Source organism: Entelurus aequoreus, linkage group LG10, assembly GCF_033978785.1.
Source record: "Entelurus aequoreus isolate RoL-2023_Sb linkage group LG10, RoL_Eaeq_v1.1, whole genome shotgun sequence".
NCBI lineage: Eukaryota > Metazoa > Chordata > Actinopteri > Syngnathiformes > Syngnathidae > Entelurus > Entelurus aequoreus.
Window position 1 is genome coordinate 50,663,167 of NC_084740.1, and position 26,930 is coordinate 50,690,096.

Consider the following 26,930-nt stretch of genomic DNA (forward strand, 5'->3'; position numbering starts at 1 on the left):
GATGGAAAGGACAACGCAGGTATAAATAAACTAAATATAGCGATATAAACTATAACATACATGTTAACGTGTGTTGTTCTCAAATGAACACTTTACGACAGTTCTATGTTTCCCTTTACGGCTATTCATGCTGGAGGCGGGGCAGTGGGGGCTGCTGGGATATGGCATCTCATGGAGGGAACTATGTTGACATATCGGCTGCCTCAGTGTCTGAATAAAACTCAATATACTTAATATACGTTGTGTCTACTAAGTCTATATCAACATTGGTAGCAGAGGATGGTTTGAAGATGGCTGCGAACTACAGAGTACCGCCGAAGTTTGACGAAACCAGGCCGTATGAATGTTGGAAAAATGAAGTTAACATATGGGCACGAGTTACCGAACTCGACAAGAAAAAGCAGGCGCTTGCTGTGGCTTTGGGTCTGGAAGGACGAGCCAAGGATATCGCTATGGAGATACCAGCAGACGACTTGGACAAAGACACTGGTATGGCGACATTACTAGCAAAACTGGACGGTGTGTTTCAGCAAGAAGAAAAGGACCGCGCGTACGAAGCGTATTCCCAGTTTGATCGTTTAATGAAAGACAGTTCCGTTTCAATGGCAGACTACATAATTGACTTTGAGCAGCGATACAATCGAATTAAAAAGTACGACATGGCGCTTCCAGATGCTGTGTTAGCCTTCAAGTTGTTGGACACGGCCTGCCTCGATGAGAAAAACAGACAACTTGCACTAACGGCGTGCCCCGACCTAAAGTTTGCGTCCATGAAGTCGGCACTCAAGCGGATTTTTGGAGCGAAAACGGCGCCAGGTTTGTCGCACGGGATTCAACTAAACCAAGATGCAGCTTTCTTCACTGAACAACGACAACGACAAGGACAGGGAAGACGGAACACGTTTCAACAGACGAGTGAAAGGACACCGTTGCCGGGCACCAACCCATTGGATAAGTTCGGTAAGCGTTCAAGATGTGCCGTTTGTCAAAGCACATTTCATTGGGCCAAGGACTGTCCTTACAAGAAGAACGAACAAGTAAGACTAACAGAAGACGAAAATGTAGAAGAAGTTAACATAACGTTGTTGACAAATGACCCTATGTCTGACGCTGAGATTTTCATAACTGAATCCCTGGGATCAGCCATCATAGACACGGCATGCACTCGTACAGTATGTGGGGAGAAATGGCTTGACAGTTATGTTAGTTGTCTTAGTCAAGAGCAGACAGACAAAATGATGAGGACAGAAAACACCAGTTCAAGACCATTTCGTTTTGGAGATGGCAACTTAGTATATTCCACCAGAAAAGTGAAACTACCTGCCAAAATAGGACAAACAAAATGTCACATTGAGACAGAAGTGGTCAACGCTGACATTCCACTGCTGCTGAGTAAGTCCTCACTGAAGAAGGCAGGAACTGTTTTAGATATGGAGAATGACAGAGCAGTGATGTTTAAACAGCAGATTCCTCTTGAGTTCACCAGCTCAGGACACTACTGTGTGGACATAAGAGACAAAAACAGCACAACACAGCAAATGAAAGATGACGTGATACTTGCAGCGACAGCTGAAGATGAAGTCCTGACAGTGACAGAAAACATGTCTTCAGCCGAAAAGCGCAAAATCCTTCTCAAGCTACACAAACAGTTTGGCCACGCATCTGCAGACAGGCTGCAGAGGCTAATTCAAAGCTCGGGTAATAAAGACAAGGACTGCCTCACTATTTTGCAACAAATAGTGCATGATTGTGACATATGTCAGAGATACAGCAAAGCGAAGCCGAGGCCAGCTGTTGGTCTGCCTCTAGCTACAGAATATAATGAGACGGTGGCGGTGGACCTGCATGAGTTGGAGCCAGGAGTGTGGTATCTACATGTGATCGACCAATTCACCCGGTTCAGTGCAGGAAGCATTGTGAAGACAAAGAAGGCCTCTGAAATGGTCAACGCCCTCATCCACACATGGATAAGTGTTCACGGCCCTCCTCGTATTTTGTACAGCGACAACGGTGGAGAGTTCAATAATGAAGAGTTTCGTGACATGGCCGAAAACTTCAACATCGAGACGAGGACAACAGCAGGATACAGTCCCTGGAGCAACGGGCTGTTGGAGAGACACAATCAGACTCTCACCGACATCCTACTGAAGGTGAGACGGGAAAATGGATGTGACTGGCACACTGCCCTAGACTGGGCTCTTATGGCTAAGAACTGTATGCACAGTGTTCATGGTTATAGCCCACATCAACTGGTATTTGGTCAAAACCCTAACCTTCCCTCTGTATTAATTGATAAACTACCTGCACTCGAAGGCACTACTGTTAGTGCAAGGGTAGGACAACACATATCAGCGTTGCATGCTTCTAGGAAGGCTTTCACTGAAGCTGAATGTTCAGAGAGAATAAGGAGAGCGTTACGTAAGCAGCTCAGATCCACAGATGAAAAATATGAGACAGGAGACAAGGTCTATTACAAACGAGCTGACAGTACAGAGTGGAAGGGACCAGGGATAGTTATTGGTCAGGATGGGGCTGTTGTATTTGTAAGACATGGTGGTATCCTTGTTAGAGTACATCACTTGAGGCTTAATAAGTTACACACAACTGCTCAAAGTGAGGTTCTCGATGACACAAACAGTGAGATAATTGTACAGAATCAAGCAGCAGACAGTGAAAACACAGATGTAGTGAACAGAGCCACAGGTGGCTCATTCAGTACACAAAACACAGATGCTGATAACGAACAGGAAAGTGACAGAGAGTCCAATGCAGGAGAGGGAGCTCATTCGTTAGTGACTCATAATGATGTAATTCAAACTCAAATGGAGCACAATGTCTATAATGATAACCCTGTTATTCCTGTGTCCAGTGTCAAGGTAAAAGCGGGACATACTGTAACCTTTATGAAAAGTGATGAAAGTGTTCTATGTAAAGCAAAAGTCCTAGGTAGAGCAGGCAAAGCCACAGGAGGGTATAAAAATTGGTATAACCTGCAATTTATTGAAAATGATGGGAGTCATGGTCAAAAAGAAGCTGTTGATCTGTCACGTGTGAATAGTCTCAGCATTGAGTCCGATTCAGAAGTCATGGATGCTGATGTACTTATAACAAAAGACATATCATTTGATGAAGCTAAACAAATAGAGATTGAAAACTGGAACAATAATAATGTTTTTGAAGAAGTTGAAGATACAGGCCAAAGATGTGTTTCCACCCGTTGGGTCTGTAGTCTAAAAGAAACTGAGAACGGTATTGTGCCTAAAGCTAGACTTGTAGCCAGGGGTTTTGAAGAGTTCAATATCCAACAGGTGCAAAAAGATTCACCAACCTGTGCTTCTGAATCCCTGAGGTTATTGCTAGCAGTGATTAGCCAAAATCAGTGGAAGGTCCATTCTATGGACATTAAATCTGCCTTTTTGCAAGGCATGGAGTTATCAAGGGACATTCATGTTCACCCCCCCCCAGAAGCAAACAGTAAAGGGGTGCTATGGAAACTTAAGAAATGTGTATATGGTCTTGCTGATGCATCACTTTATTGGTATAATAGAGTGAAAGAAATAATGCTGAGCACAAGTGGTAAAGTGTCACAAGTGGATCCTGCAGTCTTTTATTGGTTGGATGAACAATGCAAAGTTAAAGGGGTACTTGCATGTCATGTGGATGATTTTCTCTGGGCAGGTTCACAAAACTTTGTAACTGATGTGATTCCTCGACTGAAGTGTGCGTTCCGTGTGGGACGTGAGGAACATGATAATTTCTGCTATGTAGGAATGGACATTGCCACTGTAAATGGTGTAATTGAGATGAATCAGCAGGGCTATATTGACAACATGCAACCCATAAACATGCAGCCAGCACGTGCTATACAGAGAGATTCAGCTCTTAGTGAAACGGAAAGAGAGCAGCTGAGATCAAAAATAGGACAAATTCTTTGGGTTGCAAAACAAACTAGACCTGATGTTATGTTTGACGCTTGTATTTTGGCATCTATTCTGAAAAATGCTACTGTGCAGTCCATTCATGATGCAAATAAGGTGATTCGTAAACTTAAAGCAGGAAAGGTTACTCTGAAATTTCAACATTTGGGTAATAATGATGCTTTGAACTTGACTGTCTTCAGTGATGCCTCGCTGGGAAACTTGCCTGATGGAGGTACTCAAGGAGGGACATTGATCACTCTCATGGGGGAAAACGGGAAGTTTTCTCCTCTCTGTTGGCAATCTAAGAGGATCAGGCGTGTGGTGCGGAGCACCCTTGCGGGAGAGACACTCGCTATGTCGGATGGAATAGACAATGCTATTTTCCTTTCTACTCTTTTTTCGGAGCTCACTACTGGGACCACCAAATTAAATGCTCCCACGTTGGTCTGTGTGACTGACAATCACTCTCTTTATGATGCCCTTAAGTCCACTAAACAGGTCACAGAGAAGAGACTTCGGTTGGATATAAGCGGGATCAAGGAGCTCATTCAGAGTAAAACAATCAAAAAGGTGCTCTGGTCAGTGACAAAAGCCCAACTAGCTGACTGTCTGACGAAAAAGGGGGCATCATCCCTAGTGCTCTTGAAAGCACTATGTGAAGGACTGTGGAATCCACCCTAATTGGAATTCACCCTAATTGTTGTTTAAAAAAAAAAAAAAAAAAAAAAACACAGGCGAGAATGCTGATTGTATTTTGTTATTTTCTTGAATGTTTTTCAATTGCCTTTTCCCTTGTTGCACTTGGCTTTTGTTTTTCTTATTTTAAAGAAAGAAGAGGGAGATTGTTAACGTGTGTTGTTCTCAAATGAACACTTTACGACAGTTCTATGTTTCCCTTTACGGCTATTCATGCTGGAGGCGGGGCAGTGGGGGCTGCTGGGATATGGCATCTCATGGAGGGAACTATGTTGACATATCGGCTGCCTCAGTGTCTGAATAAAACTCAATATACTTAATATACGTTGTGTCTACTAAGTCTATATCAACAATACATACGTAATATTTACATAATATATGAGGTGGCGACTTGTCCAGGGTGTACCCCGCCTTCCGCCCAAATGCAACTGAGATAGGCTCCAGCACCCCCCGCGACCTCAAAAGGGACACGCAGTAGAAAATGGATGGATGGATGTACAGTATATTATATATATTATATTATGTCTATATCATATATACAATATACCGTATTTTTGGGATTATAAATCGCAGTTTTTTTCATAGTTTGGCCGGGGGTGCGACTTATTCTCTGGAGCGACTTATGTGTGAAATTATTAACACATTACCGTAAAATATCAAATAATATTATTTATCTCATTCACGTAAGAGACTAGACTTATATCATCAATCGTCACACACACACATACGTCAACCAATACAAATTCGGCGGGGGCGGGTCATGGCAGAAGTGCATTGTGAAAAAAAAGATGCTACCTGCTACTACTTCCGTACCTATGAAAATTGATCATTTCAATATTGGCGGTAACTTATAAAAACTGAGAAGGGCTGAACAAAAATGGCACCGAAAAGGAAATCATATGCTGCAGATTACAAGCTGGAAGTAGTGAAATATGCAGCAGAAAACAGCAATCGTACACTTATTCAGCTTGTTGTTCACTATTCTTTATTTATTTTAAATTGCCTTTCAAATGTCTATTCTTGGTGTTGGCTTTTATCAAATAAATTTCCCCAAAAAATGCGACTTATACTCCAGTGCGACTTATATATGTTTTTTTCCTTCTTTATTATGCATTTTCGGCCGGTGCGACTTATAATCCGAAAAATACTGTATAACAATTACCATGTACAATATTACAGTATATGTGACAGCAGCAGCATAAAATAGAGAGTAAATCCAGCAGAAAATATACATTATAAACAAAGAGAGGTAGCTAACATGTCAGGTAATAGACAGATATCATCTATTGCTGTATGGCGAGTGATTATACAGCTGGATGGAGTGCGGAATGAAGGGAGTTCTTGAATGGAACACTGTGGGAAGGAAGTTGAAGGAGCCTGTTGGAGTATGAACTCCGCTGTCCCTCAAATGTCTGGTGGAGTGGGTGGGCAGGATTGTCCATGATGACCAGCAGTTTGTCCACTGTCCTCCTGTTCCTCACTGACACAAACGCCCCCAACTGCGTGCCAATAGTTTGGCCAGCAGTTGGAGGCGTTTGTGGAGTCATACTAAGTCAATAACTTGTAATGAATGAGTGTTACAACAAAAGCCAACGACATGCACTAAACTGAAGTCTCATTCAATATACTGGCATGTCAGAATGCATCATATCTTTAACATAAGATGTTCTCTTTAACACACCCAGAACATGAGTAAACAGAGAGTAGATGATATTGTCCTTACAAAAAGGCCAATATTAATAAGTGATCTAATATTCATCTACTGACAAGTAGAACAAGTGTGTCATGGATTTCAAACACACAGACCAAAAAGTATCCAGTGTGATTATCTGGAGACTATAGGAAGATGGTGCAAGATTGCAATTATTTAAAAAATGTTTTTTATGACTCATGTTGACCTCCAAGTACGTGTGTGCTTTTGGTTCCAGATCTAGAAATCATGGGCTTCATTGAGATTGCTGACATCTCCAGTCCACCTGTCATATCCAGACACTTGGTCCTGCCTATTGCTGTCAATAAAGGTGGGTGTTTGTGTGCATGTGCACTGAATATTACAGTCCAGTACTTTGAATGAAAAGACAAAGATTATTAGTCACAATATCACGTCTCCTTGCGAAATGGAAGATATTCCAGTTAAAACTGTGGTGGAATCACTAGTGGAAGATAAGGATGGTAATGTAATGAAGATAATGATGGTAATGGTAATTCATACGGGATTGCAGTACAAATGCAGGGCTGCTTTCATATTAATAAAATGTTTATTGTTACTACTCTACCTGCAACTTTATTTTTTTACATGTAAGCTCTTAGATCAGGGGTGGGCAATTAATTTTTACCGGGGGCCGCATGAGCAACCCGAGCACTGCTGGAGGGCCACACCGACAATATTTCATTTAAATTTTGCTCAAATTATTTTTGATATACCGTAAGATAAATAATAATAATAATAATAATTTCATTTAACCTAACTTAACTTTATACAAAAGCAGATTGCTTTTGATTGTTTTATTTTTAACACTGTCTTACACAACACTTCCTGATGTATAATACAATGCAAAAACGTCAATTTCTGTCACTTTATCCTGCATTCTCTTTAAAAGTCCAACATTTTTCCCCATCAGATTTGGACAACCATCTGTTGTCACACCTGCCAGCTTGTTCCATTTCAGTCCTAACATGTCCAAACACTCATTTACCTATGTGAACAAGTCATTACCTGTGGTTGTCTCTTTAATTGACTGCTTGGCTGCCAGCTACTCCGTGATTTGAAAGTCTGCAGTTATCCCACGTAAGAAGATGAGCAGCTGGGTGGTGTCACGTACATCGCAGCTCTCATCCAAAGCCAGCGAAAAACAGTCAAAGTCGGCCGTTCTGTTCTTCAGCTGAAGCTCCAAGTTTCCAGCGATGGTCTCAACCCGCCTCGTTACAGTACGTCGGGAGAGTGACACGTTGTCAAATGTGCCCCTCTTCTCCGGGCATATCAGTGCAACAGAGTCCAATAAGTACTCCTTTATAAACTCTCCGTCAGAAAACGCCTTACTTTTTCTGGCGATTTTGGGAGAAATGACAAAACTTGTCCTGACAGCTGTATCTCTGGGGGTGTGAAATTTGGCAAAAAGTCTTTGTTGGGTTTGCAGTTTTACCATCAATGCATCAGCCTCCCTTGTGCGCGCTTCATCAGACAGATTCCGGTATTTTTCCTCGTGCTTCGTCGTGTAGTGGCGATTCAAATTATATTCTTTAAACACAGCAACCTGTGTACTACAAATTAAGCACACGGCTTTACCTTTAATTTCTGTAAAGAAATACTTGGCAGTCCATGTCTTGTTGGAAACACGCCATTCCTCATCAACTTTTCTCTTTTTAGCGTCTCGGGGATAACCGCGCATCACTTGTCGCTGTGCACCTTCACTCACAGGTTACACACGGACATACGCCCATGAATAACACTTTTCAAAATAAAAGCAGCACAGTTGTATTGCACGCACAACATAGATTTTTTTAAATGTATTTTGTAATTTGTGATTGCCGCTGTTCACATTCACTAACAATCGCGCACGCGCATACGTCCACACGGAAGTAATACAAATAACGCTTTTCAAAACAAAAGCAGCACCGTTGTATTGCACACTCGACATAGATACTTTTTAAAATGTATTTTGTAATTTATGATTGGCCTCACGCGGGCCGGACAGGGACGCACAAAGGGCCGGATGTGGCCAGGTCTGTCTTAAAATTAAAGTATCAAGTTTACTGTGGCCCATTTAGCAGATTACTGGCGCTAAACACTGATTTGTGATTTCCTCTCAGAGGTAGATGACATGGGCACAGGAGTCACAGAAGAGCTGGAGGAGGAAGTGTCTGCCAGCCAAATGGCAGGGAAAAGTCCAAACTTCTGTGTCCTCTTGCATGGCAGCCTTAAAGTAGAAGGCATGGTGGCGCTTGTCCAGCTTGGGTGAGCTGAAAAACGTTTTCATTTGAGACATAAGCATGTGTGCACACAGATGTTAGGCAGTATACAGATCATGAGAAGTCTCAAAACTGGTCTGCTTGTCTCAGGCCTGAGTGGTTCGGCATGCTGTACTCCCAAGCAGACAGCAAAAAGAAGTCCAATCTAATGATGTCTGTGTTTGAACCTGGTCCTGAACCTCTGCCTTGGCTGGGCAAGAGCGCCCATTTGGGACCAATCTCAGGTAGCACCTTGTCAGTATGACCTCATTCTTTATCTTCACTTGTGACACTGACCTTTCACCTAATTGTTGCTTCCTCAAGAGCAAAGGTCTTTTATGTGTGTGTTTACGTAAACAGGAAGTTAATCATTGACACATCTTCAATGTTGAATGATGTCTGCTTTCATCCGTGCGCTTTGCCTCCTCACGCCTTCCAGAAGCGGCAGAAAATCCCTACGGAGAAGACGACAGCAAAAGTCCTTTCCCCCTGCAGCCGCCTGTCAAACGTAGCTACGCCCAGAACGTTACTGTGTGGATCAAAGCCAGTGGACTACAGGTGAAGTTATTTAGCACCAATTCACGACACAAGTTATTGCAAGTCATTTTACGCATGGAGCAGGTCTAGAACCACGCTCCTCATACTTAAAACACAACCAACAAGTAATTTTACGCATGGAGCAGGTCTAGAACCACGCTTCTCATACTTAAAACACAACCAACAAGTAATTTTACGCATGGAGCAGGTCTAGAACCACGCTTCTCATACTTAAAACACAACCAACAAGTCATTTTACGCATGGAGCAGGTCTACAACCATGCTCCTCATACTTAAAACACAACCAACTAGTCATTGGGCGGTATAGCTTGGTTGGTAGAGTGGCCGTGCCAGCAACTTGAGGGTTCCAGGTTCGATCCCCGCTTCTGCCATCCTAGTCACTGCCGTTGTGTCCTTGGGCAAGACACTTTACCCACCTGCTCCCAGTGCCACCCACACTGGTTTAAATGTCACTTAGATATTGGGTTTCACTATGTAAAGCGCTTTGAGTCACTAGAGAAAAAGCGCTATATAAATATAATTCACTTCACTTCACATTTTACGCATGGAGCAGGTCTAGAACCACGTTCCTCATACTTAAAACACAACCAACAGAAGCCCACTTGAGCAAGCACATGGCGGCAGAGAGAAATAAATACTCCCTCTATGCTGCTAATTGCTACCTGACAACTAGCGCACTAATCGTTAGCTGACAATACTATACTAATCGTTAGCTGACCACTAGTGCGCTAATCGCAAGTAGGGATGTCCGATAATGGCTTTTTTGCCGATATTCCGATACTGTCCAACTCTTAATTACCGATACCGATATCAAGCAATACAGATATATACGTCGTGGAATTAACACATTATTATGCCTAATTTTTTTGTGATGCCCTGCTGGATGCATTAAACAATGTAACAAGGTTTTCCAAAATAAATCAACTCAAGTTATGGAAAAAAATGCCAACATGGCACTGCCATATTTATTATTGATGTCACAAAGTGCATTATATTTTTTTAAACATGCCTCAAAACAGCAGCTTGGAATTTGGGACATGCTCTCCCTGAGATAATCCTGATACCCACTACAACTATGGGAAATACTATACTTTGACTTTTTTTTTTAAAACATGCCTCAAAACAACAGCTACAAAAACAATGACGGCACACAGCTTCAGTCCAGAGTATACTAGAAACTGGGCTCAATCTGCCCTGTTCTTAACGTATTCATACGAGTAACAAAAATGTGCAAATATAAACAAGAAAGGCACAAAAATAAAAAACTGCTTCAGTCTAGACAAGTAGAAAACACAGCCATCCTTTAAAGTGCATGGGGAAAAAAGGCACAAAACATAAATAAAACGGCTTCACTCAGTCCAGACTATTTGTGCAACAGATGAAGCTCAAAGAGTGGGCTAATTATTTTTCTCCTTGTCGTCACGTGTGAGAGGTAGATTTTTCTGAATAAAAACAAGCATCTGCAAAGGTTTCTGGGTATTTGTTCTGTTGTGTTTATGTTGTTACGGTGCGGATGTTCTCCCGAAATGTGTTTGTCATTCTTGTTTGGTGTGGGTTCACAGTGTGGCGCATATTTGTAACAGTGTTAAAGTTGTTTATACGGCTACCCTCAGTGTGACCTCTATGGCTGTTGCTTGCATTCACTTGTGTGTGTGTGTCAAGCTGTAGATATTAAGTGACTCAAGTAAATATTTGGGGGACTACTCCTTACTTTTACTTGAGTAATAAAACTCTAAAGTAACAGTACTCTTACTTGAGTTTAATATCTGGCTACTCTACCCAGCTTTGATCATAGATGCCAAACCTGAAAATAATACTGATATGTTTGATCAAATTATATGTTAATTTTACAGGAACATTTTTCATTGCCTCTGCCACCAAAATGCCTGCTAATGTGTGGTTCAGTTCATTTCCTTGACTAGTAAACTGCTCTGTGTGTAAAGTACCTTGAGATAAAGTTGCAAAACTGGCACTACGTAAATAAAAATACTTGCCTACTTAGGGAATTCTTCATTCCATAAGCACCCTTAAGAGATTCCCCTAAAATGCCAATTGAGTTTGTTAATTATAGTTTATGAAATAAAAAGGTAGCGTTAATTGTTGACATACAACTAAGAATATTTTAAGGTTCTTTTCAATTCATTTCAGACGGATGTGCAGAAGATTTTGAGGAACGCTAGAAAATTGCCGGATAAAACTCAGACCTTCTATAAGGTAAATTGTGCTGCTCAACACTTATGTTTTTTCTCTTTTGTTTACATCTTATTTCTGCATTTTATTCCAATTTACCAGGAGCTGAATCGCCTACGCAAGGCTGCCTTGGCATTCGGGTTTTGGGATCTCCTGAAGAGAGTGGCCGAGCTGCTGGAGAGAGAGTGCACGATGCTTCCCGACTCGGCCCACCCAGACGCGGCTTTCCAGCTGTCCCACGCCGCCCAGCAGCTCAAACTGGCCAGCACAGGTGACTCTCAATACGCCGCTTTTGACCACAACATTGTTCCCATGCACACCGACTTCTCAAGCTGAGCCACGCCTGACTTTGTTACAAATGCACTGAAATATGGATGCTGCTGACAGCACCTGGTGTGGAACAACTATGCTTATCTTGCAAAATATACATGTTTTTATACTTTTAGTAGTAAAGATTGTGTCGAATCACTGCCTCAATTAAAAGAATGACAAAAAAATACTAGAAAAGTACTGTGAGAGGTATTAATTTAGCAATGTTTATTATTGTGGTTACACTTTGCAATGGTGTAAAAATACCTTGTTCTACACCCCAAAACACAATGATGAAATTATTGAATTACTTTTGACAGTGTCACAGAAATCAAGCTTTTGTGGTGGGGCTTATCAGATGATGTGTACCTAAATAAGTGGCTGGTAAGTGTCTTTCACAAGTCAAGGTAAGAAAGCATTGGTCATCTAGTTTTCACCCTGAGGGCTGTAGTGATTCATTCTCAAAAGATGATATTCAAAAATACTGTAAACCAATCAAATGAGCACTAATACAGTAGCAGCTTAAAATCAAAATAGCCAAGCCTTCCACTATCATTAACAAAATGGGAAGAGGGTGTAGTAAAGGTTCTTAAAGAGTAGTCCCAGTAAACCATCAAGAGGAACCAATTAGCAGCAGGAAAAGAAGAACACATCAACATGAGAACTTTTAAAACAGGCAGTGACAGTGCATCAATGTGCCTTCCTCTTCTTGGTGCGGAAACGCTTCTTCCTTTGCTTGTAGAGATGACGAAAGTTGATAACGAGTCCTGAAAGAATGGCAGGATGTGAATTTTTTTAAACTTTAGTTAAATGGGAGGACTTACCCAGAAACATGAGAATGATGTATACACGCAGGACGTAGGAGAAGCTCAGAGAGAGGCCGATGGTTTTGGGCAGAGGAATGCTGAACAGTCGGGTCTCGTCAAAGATGGGAATGGACTGAATCACGGCAACAGCTACATGAGCGACAGGAGTGTTTGTTCTTTGTCTCGGCAGGTTAGATAATCAACTTTCAGACAAGTAAACATACCCTCAGCTATGACCCCTAGAGGGTAGAGCGGTATCCACAATGAGTATCGCAGCCATGTGAGGATCTTCCACTCTGTGTTGAAACATCCCAACATGTAGAATGGATACCTGCATCAAAACCATAGCACTTACATGAACTAAATACATTTGCAAACATCTCTATAAAAAAAATCATTGTATGTAGAATTTTAAGGACAAAACTGAATTTATTCTGGTTTTTTTTAATAAGGCCGCAGCGTAACAAAATGTGGAAAAAGTGAAGCGCTGTAAATACTTTCTGGATGCACTGTGTGATATGTTATGAACATGGCTGATAGTGCAGAAAAAAAAAACCTATTGGGCGATTAGAAAAATGTGATTGGTTGTCATGTGCCTTAAAAAAAAGGATGGTCACTACAGTGGACGTATGTCATTGACTTCAAAGTATTGTATTTTGTAAGTCATGCATTGATCATATTTACACTAATGCTGGTCAACTTTGCGCCTAGTGATCATAACTGGGATATTATTTATTCAGAAAAACAGACCAATAATGCTCTATATGTATTTGTAGCAATGCTTAAAGAAAGTAGCCGATTAACAAGCACACTTAAAGAAAGCGTTAGTTAAAGACCACGGCAATTTGGCTCAATAAACAAGTAAAAAGGTGTATAACTCAGAGATGAATCAAAGCAAGCTGCTGTAAAACCAGCTGATACGAGCATGTGGGGAAATACCGTACACTCAGAAGTATGGTGACAAAATTTAAACAATCACAAGAAAAAAACATCATTCAAATCAAATCTACAATGCGAAGAAGCACGGGAAGAAACTCTGGCAGGTTTTAATAACATACACCTTCTGTACTTGGAAGAGTTAAAAATAATGAACCTGCTTTTATTGAAATTGATGGTACATTTTTAACCAAACATGGTGAAATTGCCAACTATTTATTATGTTTTTATGAGTAAGGTAATCTATTTGATGAATAGACAACTTAAGCATACCGTATTTTTCGGACTATAAGTCACAGTTTTTTTCATAGTTTGGCCGGGGGTGCGACTTATACTCAGGAGCGACTTATGTGTGAAATTATTAACACGTTAGCGTAAAATATCAAATAATATTATTTAGCTCATTCACGTAAGAGACTAGACGTATAAGATTTCATGGGATTTAGCGATTAGGAGTGACAGATTGTTTGGTAAACGTATAGCATGTTCTATATGTTATAGTTATTTGAATGGCTCTTACCATAATATGTTACGTTAAAGGCCTACTGAAACCCACTACTACCGACCACGCAGTCTGATAGTTTATATATCAATGATGAAATCTTAACATTATAACACATGCCAATACGGCCGGGTTAACTTATAAAGTGACATTTTAAATTTGCCGCTAAACTTCCGGTTCGAAACGCCTCTGAGGATGACGTATGCGCGTGACGTAGCCCGACGAACACGGGTATGCCTTCCACATTGAAGCCGGTACGAAAAAGCTCTGTTTTCATTTCATAATTCCACAGTATTCTGGACATCTGTGTTCGTGAATCTGTTTCAATCATGTTCATTGCATTATGGAGAAGGAAGCCAAGCAAGCAAAGAAGAAAGTTGTCGGTGCGAAATGGACGTATTTTTCGAACGTAGTCAGCCACAACAGTACACAGCCGGCGCTTCTTTGTTTACATTCCCGAAAGATGCAGTCAAGATGGAAGAACTCGGATAACAGAGACTCTAACCAGGAGGACTTTTGATTTGGATACACAGACGCCTGTAGAGAACTGGGACAACACAGACTCTTACCAGGATTACTTTGATTTGGATGACAAAGACGCAGACGTGCTACTGTGAGTATGCAGCTTTGGCTTTTTTTTGCGTATGTACGTAACTTTTTTAAAATATATAAGCTTTATGAACCTTGGGTTAGGTGAACGGTCTTTTGGGCTGAGTGATTGTGTGTGTTGATCATGTGTTTGAATTGTATTGGCGTGTTCTATGGAGCTAGGAGCTAGCAGAGGAGCTAGGAGCTAGCATAACACGTACCGTACCGTAAGTGCGCGTCACGTACGTAACTTTTTAAAAATATATAAGCTTTATGAACCTTGGGTTAGGTGAACGGTCTTTTGGGCTGAGTGATTGTGTGTGTTGATCGGGTGTTTGAATTGTATTGGCGTGTTCTATGGAGCTAGGAGCTAGCAGAGGAGCTAGGAGCTAGCATAACAAACACGCAGGTGTTATTATGCAGGATTAATTTGTGGCATATTAAATATAAGCCTGGTTGTGTTGTGGCTAATAGAGTATATATATGTCTTGTGTTTATTTACTGTTGTAGTCATTCCCAGCTGAATATCAGGTACCGTGAGTATGCAGCCTTGGCTGCTAAACATTCGATAACTTGACCGTATGTGCGCGTCACGTACGTAACTTTTTAAAAATATATAAGCTTTATGAACCTTGGGTTAGGTAAACGGTCTTTTGGGCTGAGTGATTGTGTGTGTTGATCAGGTGTTTGAATTGTATTGGCGTGTTCTATGGAGCTAGGAGCTAGCAGAGGAGCTAGGAGCTAGCATAACAAACACGCAGGTGTTTTTATGCAGGATTAATTTGTGGCATATTAAATATAAGCCTGGTTGTGTTGTGGCTAATAGAGTATATATATGTCTTGTGTTTATTTACTGTTGTAGTCATTCCCAGCTGAATATCAGGTCACCCCCGGCTCTCACAGCATCTTCCCTATCTGAATAGCTTCAACTCCCCACTAGTCCTTCACTTGCACTTTACTCATCCACAAATCTTTCATCCTCGCTCAAATTAATGGGGAAATTGTCGCTTTCTCGGTCCGAATCTCTCTCACTTCATGCGGCCATCATTGTAAACAATAGGGAACTTTGCGTATATGTTCAACTGACTACGTCACGCTACTTCCGGTAGGTGCAAGCCTTTTTTTTATCAGATACCAAAAGTTGCAATCTTTATCGTCGTTGTTCTATACTAAATCCTTTCAGCAAAAATATGGCAATATCGCGAAATGATCAAGTATGACACATAGAATAGATCTGCTATCCCCGTTTAAATAAAAAAAATTCATTTCAGTAGGCCTTTAACATACCAGGCACGTTCTCAGTTGGTTATTTATGCCTCATATAACGTACACTTATTCAGCCTGTTGTTCAATATTCTTTATTTATTTTAAATTGCCTTTCAAATGTCTATTCTTGGTGTTGGCTTTTATCAAATACATTTCCCCAAAAAATGCGACTTATACTCCAGTGCGACTTATGTTTTTTTCCTTCTTTCTTATGCAATTTCGGCCGGTGCGACTTATACTCCGGAGCGACTTATACGCCGAAAAATACGGTACTAATATTTGCAACACTAAATCAATAGAACTGACAGAATCACATTAAAAAAGAGAAAACGTGCAACTTCACCTTTTAACCAATATCATTACTTGATGTCGGATTAAATACGATACATTTTTAACCCGAGTTTAAACGATCGTATATTACCCTAAACTTGGAAAGTAGCCAAAGTGACACCCATAGCCAAAAATAATAAGACTGCCTTATTTGCTGCCAATAGTAGGTCAATTAATATTGTACCTCATAATCAGCAAAATCATGGAAAAACTTGTGTTTTCTCCAATAATATATCTTGGTTCTGAGCTTCAGCATGCCTACAAAGATGGTCACTACAGCAATTGTCCATATGAATGATGATTAGCAGCAACAAATTGATGAGAAACCTTCTGTCTTACTAGATTGTTATAGCTCATGGTTTACTGTCGAGAATGCTCTCTGCATATGGTTTTAGGGATTGTGCAATTAGTTAGATGGAGAGCTATTTAACTAATCTGTGTCAATCTGTGTATTTTAAATGCTAACCTTTCTAATGCAAATATATTAGACTGCAGTTTCCCCTCTGCTCTTTATTTTTAGAAATTATTGTTTTTAAATGTGAAAAGCACATCTATAAATATGTATGCAGATGACTACACTTCAAATAACATCAATATTTTAAACAATGTACTGCAAAGTGAACTGGACTGTGTACACAACTGTGTTGACAGTAACTGGCTTGTTCTAAAAAACATGAAAAGAAAATACATAATTGTGTGATTTAAACACACACAAACATGTACAAGCTCTGTCACTCACATTGAAGAGTATTTCTGTGGAGCAGCTGCATGACATGTTGGGGTTAAATAAATAATCAAATTGACATTGGTCATGTCATATGAACACGATCGTGTCTAAAATGGGCAGGAATGTTTCTGTTGCTAGAAGATTTGCCTATTTTATGATTTATTCTTCAATCTTAACACGTTTTACAGTCACTGTTGTTGTCTCATTATTCAGTCATTCACTCCAAAGAAAGATATTCAAAAGTTCAATATTATGCAAAATAAAGCTGCATGCTTGGTACTGAAATGTCTCCCTTGGACTTGTATTGACAGTATGCCTCAAGACCTCTCATGGTTATCAGTTTATTGAAAAACCTTCTGGTATTTCCAATACTATTCATAGTACAATAAAGCCAAACAATCTTACACTCTAAAATATCATATTTTTCTAACAGACAGCCACTCCACTAGACAACAGACTAATGGAGACATAGCAGTACCAGGAGCAATCACATGTGTTATATAGGGGTGTAACGGTACACAAAAATTTCGGTTCGGTACGTACCTCGGTTTAGAGGTCACGGTTCGGTTCATTTTCGGTACAGTAAGAAAACAACAAAATATGCATTTTTTTGGTTATTTATTTACCAAATTTGTGGCTTTATCCTTTTAACATTGGGAACACTATAATAATTCTGCCCACGTTAATCAACATTAAACTGCCTCAAGTTGTTGCTCAGATAAATAAAATGACAAAACTTTTCTTCTACATATAAAAAGTGCAACATTAAACAGTTTCAAGTCAACTCATCATGCTTAATTTATTACAGCATTTGGGAAGCCTGTATTTGATTTTTATTATGTAAATGTTATCTTTTTATCAACATGTGATAGCAGGGACCCTGCCATTCAAAACTAGGCTGCTCCATTACAAATCAGTGTTTCCCACACATTCATTTATTTGTGGCGGCCCGCCACGAAAGAATTAAAGCCGCCACAAATAGATTTTTTTTTTTTTTTTTTGTCCTGTCCAGCTTCTCAGGCAAATCATATAGTTGATGTAGATGCCCATATCGGCTGTTCAGATAGGATCAAGATTTTTGGAGCTTTGTTCAGTGGATCAGATGTTTTATAATAAATGATAAATGGGTTATACTCGTATAGCGCTTTTGTACCTTCAAGGTACTCAAAGCGCTTTGACAGTATTTCCGCATTCACACGCACACACTGATGGCGGGAGCTGCCATGCAAGGCGCTAACCAGCACCCATCAGGAGCAAGGGTGAAGTGTTTTGCCCGTGACTAGGATGGTAGAAGGTGGGAATTGAACCCCAGTAACCAGCAACCCTCCGATTGCTGGCACGGCCACTCTACCAACTTCGCCACGCCGTCCCTACGAATTGATGAAGCTCTGTGTCTATATACCACCACTACTGTTTTCTGTTTATTTGTTACTGACTGTGGCAGGACACCTCTACCTCTGTTTCACTTTATGTTGCTGGTAAATAATATGGTTGTAGTAGTAGGCTAAAGTTAAATTATTTAGTATGCACTAATTAAAGGGGCAGAGCTTTAAGAGACATTTTAGCTTTTATATTTTTATAAGATATATTTTTTGTAAGAACCACATCTAATAAATATATTTCAGTGAATAACTTATTGTTCAAATCTGTATATAAATATGTACATAAAGTGTTGTAATTATATTGTAAAATGGATGGATGGATGGACATTTAAAACAAAACTGTTATTAATTAGTAAGTATACATTTTTTGAGCCTTTTTAGAGAAAATCATATTGTAGTAAATTATGCAAATTACTCTGTCATGGTGACCACGCCCATAGCCACGCCCCCATCCGCCACAGGTATCTTGGCAGTTTATGGGAAACACTGCAAATGATTAATGTAACTATAGCTGACAAAATGGTACAATAGCAATAGGAGAGACTATTCATCCCTGAACACCATGGAGTTCATGTAGGCTTAATGATGCAGTTACATTATTATATCAACTATCAGAGACAGAAACTCTTCATTTAACATAATGCCCTTTTTTGCTGCTTCAACACAGCTCAATCAACACAGAAAAAGGTAAAGTGAAATAACAGACAGACAGGGCTTTGCTGTCCGTAACACGCACGCACGCACACACCGCAAAACGAGCTAACGTTACGCTAAAAGCTAATTAGCATTCACCTCAAACCAGGATTGCGAGCGAGCTGAGCTGCCATTTATATTTCTAGAAGGTCAACGGGCTCACAGGGATGTTACTAGTAGTTGACTGGGAGGTTTTTATTATAATTTGGGGAGAGTCCGCTGCCTGATGCTTACCTGCTAAACACCAATCTGGTAACCCCACCGCAGAAGCACTGACGACATGCGCTCTGAATACGCACTGCTGATTGGCTGTTACCGCTCTGTATGTAACCAATCAGATGGTTGTGTGGGTGGGACAATGCTGAGTGCTGTGTAGAGTACTGACAGAGACGGGCAGAAGGAAGCGGAGCAGCTTGTTAAGACTTTAGCTTAGGCGGCTACTTAATATGTCCGTGTGGAAACTTGTTCGGTATACCTCCGAACCGAACCAAAACCCCCGTACCGAAACGGTTCAATACAAATACACGTACCGTTACACCCCTAGTGTTATACAAAAAACTGTGTTGTACAAAGCTGCTTCCTAGTGGAATAGGCTGCCTGGGGACAAGCCGTTGAAAATGAATGGATGGATGGATGGATAGGGGTCTTAAAGTAGTCAAAACTTTTAAATAAGCTTAAAGAGCTACGACACTAAAGTCTGCCTTTTCCTTTTCATTTAGTCTTTACTTTATATATGACCTGTTTGTATTTGATGTATCGTAGTACTGTTTATGTATAGCATTTTTTAAGCATATCCTTTGTTTTTGAGTGTCTTTTCTATGTAATGTTGAGTTTTTATATAAATGTTGCTATTGTCCTGTGTGATGGACCCCAGGAAGAATAGTGGCTACTGTGTAGCAACTAATGAGGATCAATTTAAAACAAATAAATGTGTGGGCATTGGGAAAAAAACAAATTTAATCCCAAATGTTTTAATAAAAAGACTGACATAGGTCACAGCACCCACAAACCACCGCTCTCATGTATGCTCTGCTATAGCGGCTGTGTGGAAACCGCATATTTAAAGTTACAGGCATTATATGGGCTCAGGATTCTATCAATTGTATATATTAATTACACTTATCGTGCGGTAGGAGGGTAAAATGGCGTAATAGTTGAATTTGGATAATTGACCATGGAATATGTGCAAAAAGTGAATGATAAACATGAAAAGCTTATAAACTGTTCATATAATAAAATACAAATGAACTTTATTCTGTCTACTCATTTTGTAGTTTCCTTTTAGTTGTATGTGAGTGCTTTAATAATAATAATAATAAGCCCAGTTTTTCCCACACATTCATTTATTTGTGGCGGCCCGCCACGAAAGAATTACGTCCGCCACAAATAAAAAAAAATTTTTTTTTGTCCTGTCCAGCTTCTCAGGCAAATCATATAGTTGATGTAGATGCCCATATAGGCTGTTCAGATTTACTTTACAAAAGAGGAGTGTAGGATACTTCTCTTGTTGCCTTATTTGTATTTGACCACTACTGTTTTCTGTTTGTTTGTTACTGACTGTGGCAGGACACCTCTGCTTCTGTTTCACTTTATGTTGCTGGTAAATAATATGGTTGTAGTAGTAGGCTAAAGTTAAATTATTTAGTATGCACTAATTAAAGGGGCAGAGCTTTAAGAGACATTTTAGCTTTTATATTTTATATATATTTTTTGTAAGAACCACAATTAATAAATATATTTCAGTGAATAACTTATTGTTCAAATCTGTATATAAATATGTACATAAAGTGTTGTAATTATATTGTAAAATGGATGGATGTTTAAAACAAAACTGTTATTATTAATTAGTAAGTATACATTTTTGAGCCTTTTTAGAGAAAATCATATAAGTGTAGTAAATTATGCAAATTACTCGATGATGTCATGGTGACCACGCCCAAAGCCACGCCCCCACCGCCACAGGTATCTTGGCAGTTTATGGGAGTTTTTTAATAATAATAATAATGGAACTACTACTCATTTTGTAGTTTCCTTTTAGCCGTATGTGAGTTCTTTAATAATAATAAGCCGTATGTGAATGTTTTAATAATAATGGATTAGATTTATGTAGCGCTTTTCTAGACACCCAAAGCACTTCACAGAGAAGTGAGAACCCATCATTCATTCACTCCACATTCACAGCTGGTGGTGGTAAGCTACATTTGTAGCCACAGCTGCCCTGGGGCAGACTGATGGACGCTTTAGATGGGGGCGGGGCTTACAGCAGCACTCAGTGTTTGCTGGGAAGATTATAAGTGCTTTCATTCCAGGGCAGATGTGGCTACAAATGTAGCTTACCACCACCGTGAGTAACAACACGCTTGGAGTCACTAGAAAAAAACGTGACACAAATCAAGTCCATTATTATTTTGATACAGCTCTCATAAAACTTAGATTGTCGGTGTACCTAATGCATTGTCCAGTGAGTGACAAGCAGTAGGTGTTGTGAGACACATTCAAAATAAACAGAATACAAAATAAGCATGCACCTTATAGTAATGTGTTGAGTGCTACCTGAATATTTCAATGGCGCTCCACAGGTAGAAAACAAAGAAAACCACCGACTTATTGTGCATTTCTTCCAAGCTGCCAAAAATGATGAAGAGGATGAAATTCCTTCCAACCACCTTTGAAAAGAGGAATAAATGTTATATTCCAGAGAGAGCACACAGTCAGACATGTGCTACCTGTATAAGAGTTGGGATAACGCCGGTCCTGACGATGCCAAAAGCAGCGTTGAGAACCTCGACGGCCGCCAGGATCTGGCAGAAGAACATGATGTCCGATATGGTGTGAAATGTGTCGTAGAAAGAATCTGAAAGTTGAGGTAAATAAGGCGTTATTATGGCCATGCCTCATGGGAAGTACAAACCCCGTTTCCATGAGTTGGGAAATTGTGTTAGATGTAAATATAAACGGAATACAATGATTTGCAAATCATTTGCAACCCATGTTCAGTTGAATATGCTACAAAGACAACATATTTGATGTTTAAACTGATAAAAAATGTTTCCTGTGCAAATAATCATTAACTTTAGAATTTGATGCCAGCAACACGTGACAAAGAAGTTGGGAAAGGTGGCAATAAATACTGATAAAGTTGAGGAATGCTCATCAAACACTTACTTGGAACACCCCACAGGTGAACAGGCAAATTGGGAACAGGTGGGTGCCATGATTGGGTATAAAAGTAGATTCCATGAAATGCTCAGTCATTCACAAACAAGGATGGGGCGAGGGTCACCACTTTGTCAACAAATGCGTGAGCAAATTGTTGAACAGTTTAAGAAAAACCTTTCTCAACCAGCTATTGCAAGGAATTTAGGGATTTCACCATCTACGGTCCGTAATATCATCAAAGGGTTCAGAGAATCTGGAGAAATCACTGCACGTAAGCAGCTAAGCCCGTGACCTTCGATCCCTCAGGCTGTACTGCATCAACAAGCGACGTCAGTGTGTAAAGGATATCACCACATGGGCTCAGGAATACTTCAGAAACCCGCTGTCAGTAACTACAGTTGGTCGCTACATTTGTAAGTGCAAGTTAAAACTCTACTATGTAAGGCGAAAACCGTTTATCAACAACACCCAGAAACGCCGTCGGCTTCGCTGGGCCTGAGCTCATCTAAGATGGACTGATACAAAGTGGAAAAGTGTTCTGTGGTCTGACGAGTCCACATTTCAAATTTGTTTTGGAAACTGTGGACGTCGTGTCCTCCGGACCAAAGAGGAAAAGAACCATCCGGATTGTTATAGGCGCAAAGTTGAAAAGGAAGCATGTGTGATGGTATGGGGGTGTATTAGTGCCCAAGGCATGAGTAACTTACACCATCTGTGAAGGCGCCATTAATGCTGAAAGGTACATACAGGTTTTGGAGCAACATATGTTGCCATCCAAGCAACGTTACCATGGACGCCCCTGCTTATTTCAGCAAGACAATGCCAAGCCACGTGTTACATCAACGTGGCTTCATAGTAAAAGAGTGCGGGTACTAGACTGGCCTGCCTGTAGTCCAGACCTGTCTCCCATTGAAAATGTGTGGTGCATTGTGAAGCCTAAAATAGCACAACGGAGACCCCCGGACTGTTGAACAACTTAAGCTGTACATCAAGCAAGAATGGGAAAGAATTCCACCTGAGAAGCTTCAAAAATGTGTCTCAGTTCCCAAACCATTACTGAGTGTTGTTAAAAGGAAAGGCCATGTAACACAGTGGTGAACATGCCCTTTCCCAACTACTTTGGCACGTGTTGCAGCCATGAAATTCTAAGTTAATTATTATTTGCAAAAAAAAATAAAGTTTATCAGTTTGAACATCAAATATGTTGTCTTTGTAGTGCATTCAATTGAATATGGGTTGAAAAGGATTTGCAAATCATTGTATTCCGTTTATATTTACATCTAACACAATTTCCCAACTCATATGGAAACGGAGTTTGTACAAAAGCAATCATGTGAGCCTCACCTCGGCCGAACCTGAGGAGGCGAAAGGTCATGTTGAAAAAGATCCATGAAAAGCCAAGGAACTGTACTAAGTTATACATAAACAAAAATGCTGTTTTCAGACTGATGAACCCTGAAACAAAAAAGCAACAGTCAATATTGGGATTGGTCAAAAAAAAAATTTGGTTAATGTTTCTGATTGACTTCAATGACCTTCCTCATCATGCTGAGGATCCTTCAGCTTGTTCCTTCTCTCCTCCTTTGCAAAGTACAAGCCGATATTATCTTTCCCCACATACCACAGGTGTGTTATCCTGCAACTTTCTGCTCACATTTTTCCTGATCTCCATCTCGGCGTCTGACTCATCGAGCCAGCGGTCGAAGTCCGGAACCAAGAAGAGCGGCTTACGTTCCTGTTTGGTCAATCTTTCCCACCAGCCTCTCTGCTGCTTCCTAACGGTGACGTTCACCTGCCGCTGAGTGGACTTGTGAGCCACCTGGACACAATCACCGTATTATAACATAACATATATCAAGAAAACGTGCAAATCAAATGGATTCGTACCTCTGTCTTTACAGGTAAAAGGAACTCCAGGCTGAACTCGTACTGGTTCTGCCCCTTAGCACCGTGACCCAGGGCTGCACACACAACATATGGAGTTCTAATTATCTTTCCCAAAACATGCTTTGCAACCATACAAGCATTATGAACACACACATATTTAGGTCACCTGTAAAGTGAAGCATGTTTTCATGCACATGGACATCAATGTTCTGCAGGGAGGAATAGAAGTGTTTTCCTGTTAGTCATGTTAAGGAGTGAGTAATAACATAACACAGCAACAAAAGCACTCATTTGGTCAGTTCATTCAAAAATAAAGGGAAGATAGCGAAAAATACACAGAGAGGGAGACGAAACCGTAAGACTGCATGCTGACAAGGTGACTCACAGGAAAGATTAGCCTCTAGAATGGAACCTAGGTAGGTGACCTCATCTTTCCTGGTGATAACAATGTCACCCACTTTTATAGTGAAGTCACTGACTTTCTTGAGATTGATTTGGGACCCAAATAAGATGATTCCGTTTTACCTAAGTGTATGGATAGTGCACTTAATTTTGCCTCAATTGGTTGCCCTAGGTATCAAACAGCATTGTGTATTTATCGATGACTATAACCATTGCTACTATATAGGTAGATCAACTACATTAGGGCCCTATTTAAGAATCAACGAAGAAAACAACACCTGACCTATCCCCCTGTGATCACTCTCGAGTCCATCCATCCATCCATCCATCCATCCATTCCTACCGTTTGTCCCTTTCGGGTCATCCAATAGTTTTTTTTAACTCACGTGACTGTAAACCTACTATATCTACTCATGACTGCACTATAACAATCTGTATGAAGCTGTTCATGCATGTAGTAATAGGCGCAGTACTGAAAACCACAGTAAAGCAGCAGTGTTGTGTTTAACAGGAGCCATTTATGCTACAAACCCCGTTTCCATATGAGTTGGTAAATTGTGTTAGATGTAAATATAAACGGAATACAATGATTTGCAAATCATTTTCAACCCATATTCAGTTGAATATGCTACAAAGACAACATATTTGATGTTCAAACTGATAAACATTTTTTTTTTGTGCAAATAATCATTAACTTTTGATAAAGTTGAGGAATGCTCAACAAACACTTATTTGGAACATCCCACAGGTGAACAGGCAAATTGGGAACAGGTGGGTGCCATGATTGGGTATAAAAGTAGATTCCATGAAATGCTCAGTTATTCACAAACAAGGATGGGGCGAGGGTCACCACTTTGTCAACAAATGCCTGAGCAAATTGTTGAACAGTTTAAGAAAAACCTTTCTCAACCAGCTATTGCAAGGAATTTAGGGATTTCACCATCTACGGTCCATAATATCATCAAAGGGTTCAGAGAATCTGGAGAAATCACTGCACGTAAGCAGCTAAGCCCGTGACCTTCGATCCCTCAGGCTGTACTGCATCAACAAGCGACATCAGTGTGTAAAGGATATCACCACATGGGCTCAGGAACACTTCAGAAATCCACTGTCAGTAACTACAGTTGGTCGCTACATCTGTAAGTGCAAGTTAAAACTCTCCTATGCAAGGCGAAAACCGTTTATCAACAACACCCTGAAACGCCGTCGGCTTCGCTGGGCCTGAGCTCATCTAAGATGGACTGATACAAAGTGGAAAAGTGTTCTGTGGTCTGACGAGTCCACATTTCAAATTGTTTTTGGAAACTGTGGACGTCATGTCCTCCGGACCAAAGAGGAAAAGAACCATCCGGATTGTTTTAGGCGCAATGTTGAAAAGCCAGCATGTGTGATGGTATGGGGGTGTATTAGTGCCCAAGACATGGGTAACTTACACATCTGTGAAGGCGCCATTAATGCTGAAAGGTACATACAGGTTTTGGAGCAACATATGTTGCCATGCAGATACTTTTTCTTTTTCTTATGCCTTCTGATCTCTCTCTCTCTCTCTCTCTCTCTATGTCCACTAGTTGATGTCCATACCCCCCCCCCCTCCACACCCCTGATTGTAAATAATGTAAATAATTCAATGTGATTATCTTGTGTGATGACTGTATTATGATGATAGTATATATGATAGTATATATCTGTATCATGAATCAATTTAAGTGGACCCCGACTTAAACAAGTTGAAAAACTTATTCGGGTGTTACCATTTAGTGGTCAATTGTACGGAATATGTACTTTACTGTGCAACCTACTAATAAAAGTCTCAATCAATCAATCAATCCAAGCAACGTTACCATGGACGCCCCTGCTTATTTCAGCAAGACAATGCCAAGCCACGTGTTACATCAACGTGGCTTCATAGTAAAAGAGTGCGGGTACTAGACTGGCCTGCCTGTAGTCCAGACCTGTCTCCCATTGAAAATGTGTGGCGCATTATGAAGCCTAATATACCACAACGGAGACCCCCAGACTGTTGAACAACTTAAGCTGTACATCAAGCAAGAATGGGAAAGAATTCCACCGGAGAAGCTTCAAAAATGTGTCTCCTCAGTTCCCAAACGTTTACTGAGTGTTGTTAAAAGGAAAGGCCATGTAACACAGTGGTGAACATGCCCTTTCCCAACTACTTTGGCACGTGTTGCAGCCATGAAATTCTAAGTTAGTTATTATTTGCAAAAAAAAATAAAGTTTATGAGTTTGAACATCAAATATGTTGTCTTTGTAGTGCATTCAATTGAATATGGGTTGAAAATGATTTGCAAATCATTGTATTCCGTTTATATTTACATCTAACACAATTTCCCAACTCATATGGAAACGGGGTTTGTACATGAGTTGCAGGTGTAACTTACCTGAACGTCCGTCAGCTCCACCCGCAGGTAAATGTCTTCATGGCGTTGAGCCCAGTAAACAAGCGGCGTCAGCACCATTGTTTTGTGCTTTCAATAGTTTTGTATCAAACAAATAATGGACCGAAATCCCCTTTTCCTCATGCTAGCCGCCTAGCAAGTTGCCAGAACATTCTACGAACGGGCGCGCTCGAATGATGTCATCTGTAGAAGACGTGCGCGTGCTCGGGAGCTC

General features: G+C 40.4%; 3 protein-coding genes across 6 annotated transcripts in view; 2 read left to right on the forward strand and 1 right to left on the reverse strand.

Annotated features, from left to right (window-relative positions):
- ints14 (integrator complex subunit 14) overlaps window positions 1-11,831 on the forward strand; it is a 17,052-nt gene extending 5,221 nt beyond the window's left edge. For all 3 annotated transcript variants that reach the window (XM_062061119.1, XM_062061120.1, XM_062061118.1), the window contains 6 exons: window positions 6,545-6,637; window positions 8,427-8,571; window positions 8,676-8,809; window positions 9,004-9,122; window positions 11,271-11,336; window positions 11,415-11,831. In XM_062061119.1, the coding sequence (XP_061917103.1) occupies window positions 6,545-6,637; window positions 8,427-8,571; window positions 8,676-8,809; window positions 9,004-9,122; window positions 11,271-11,336; window positions 11,415-11,648 (791 nt within the window). In that variant the 3' untranslated portion in view covers window positions 11,649-11,831. The remainder of the gene's footprint in view (window positions 1-6,544; window positions 6,638-8,426; window positions 8,572-8,675; window positions 8,810-9,003; window positions 9,123-11,270; window positions 11,337-11,414) is intronic.
- Window positions 219-4,225, forward strand: LOC133658750 (uncharacterized). The gene is made up of 2 exons (XM_062061113.1): window positions 219-2,150; window positions 4,121-4,225. The coding sequence occupies exons 1-2, from the start codon at window positions 291-293 to the stop codon at window positions 4,121-4,123; spliced, it is 1,863 nt and encodes a 620-aa protein (XP_061917097.1). The 5' UTR covers window positions 219-290; the 3' UTR covers window positions 4,124-4,225.
- hacd3 (3-hydroxyacyl-CoA dehydratase 3) lies at window positions 11,819-26,906 on the reverse strand. 2 transcript variants are annotated; one of them, XM_062061124.1, is made up of 11 exons: window positions 26,699-26,906; window positions 24,064-24,106; window positions 23,898-23,971; window positions 23,665-23,829; window positions 23,546-23,591; window positions 23,355-23,465; window positions 21,578-21,705; window positions 21,405-21,517; window positions 12,652-12,758; window positions 12,446-12,577; window positions 11,819-12,388 (listed from the first exon to the last, which is right to left on the reverse strand). In XM_062061124.1, the coding sequence occupies exons 1-11, from the start codon at window positions 26,774-26,776 to the stop codon at window positions 12,312-12,314; spliced, it is 1,074 nt and encodes a 357-aa protein (XP_061917108.1). In that variant the 5' UTR covers window positions 26,777-26,906; the 3' UTR covers window positions 11,819-12,311. The 2 variants fall into 2 exon arrangements, with proteins under 2 accessions (XP_061917108.1, XP_061917109.1); XM_062061125.1 differs by lacking the exon at window positions 24,064-24,106 and having other exon boundaries at window positions 11,820-12,388; window positions 26,699-26,844.
- Between the last annotated feature and the right edge of the window lie 24 nt (window positions 26,907-26,930).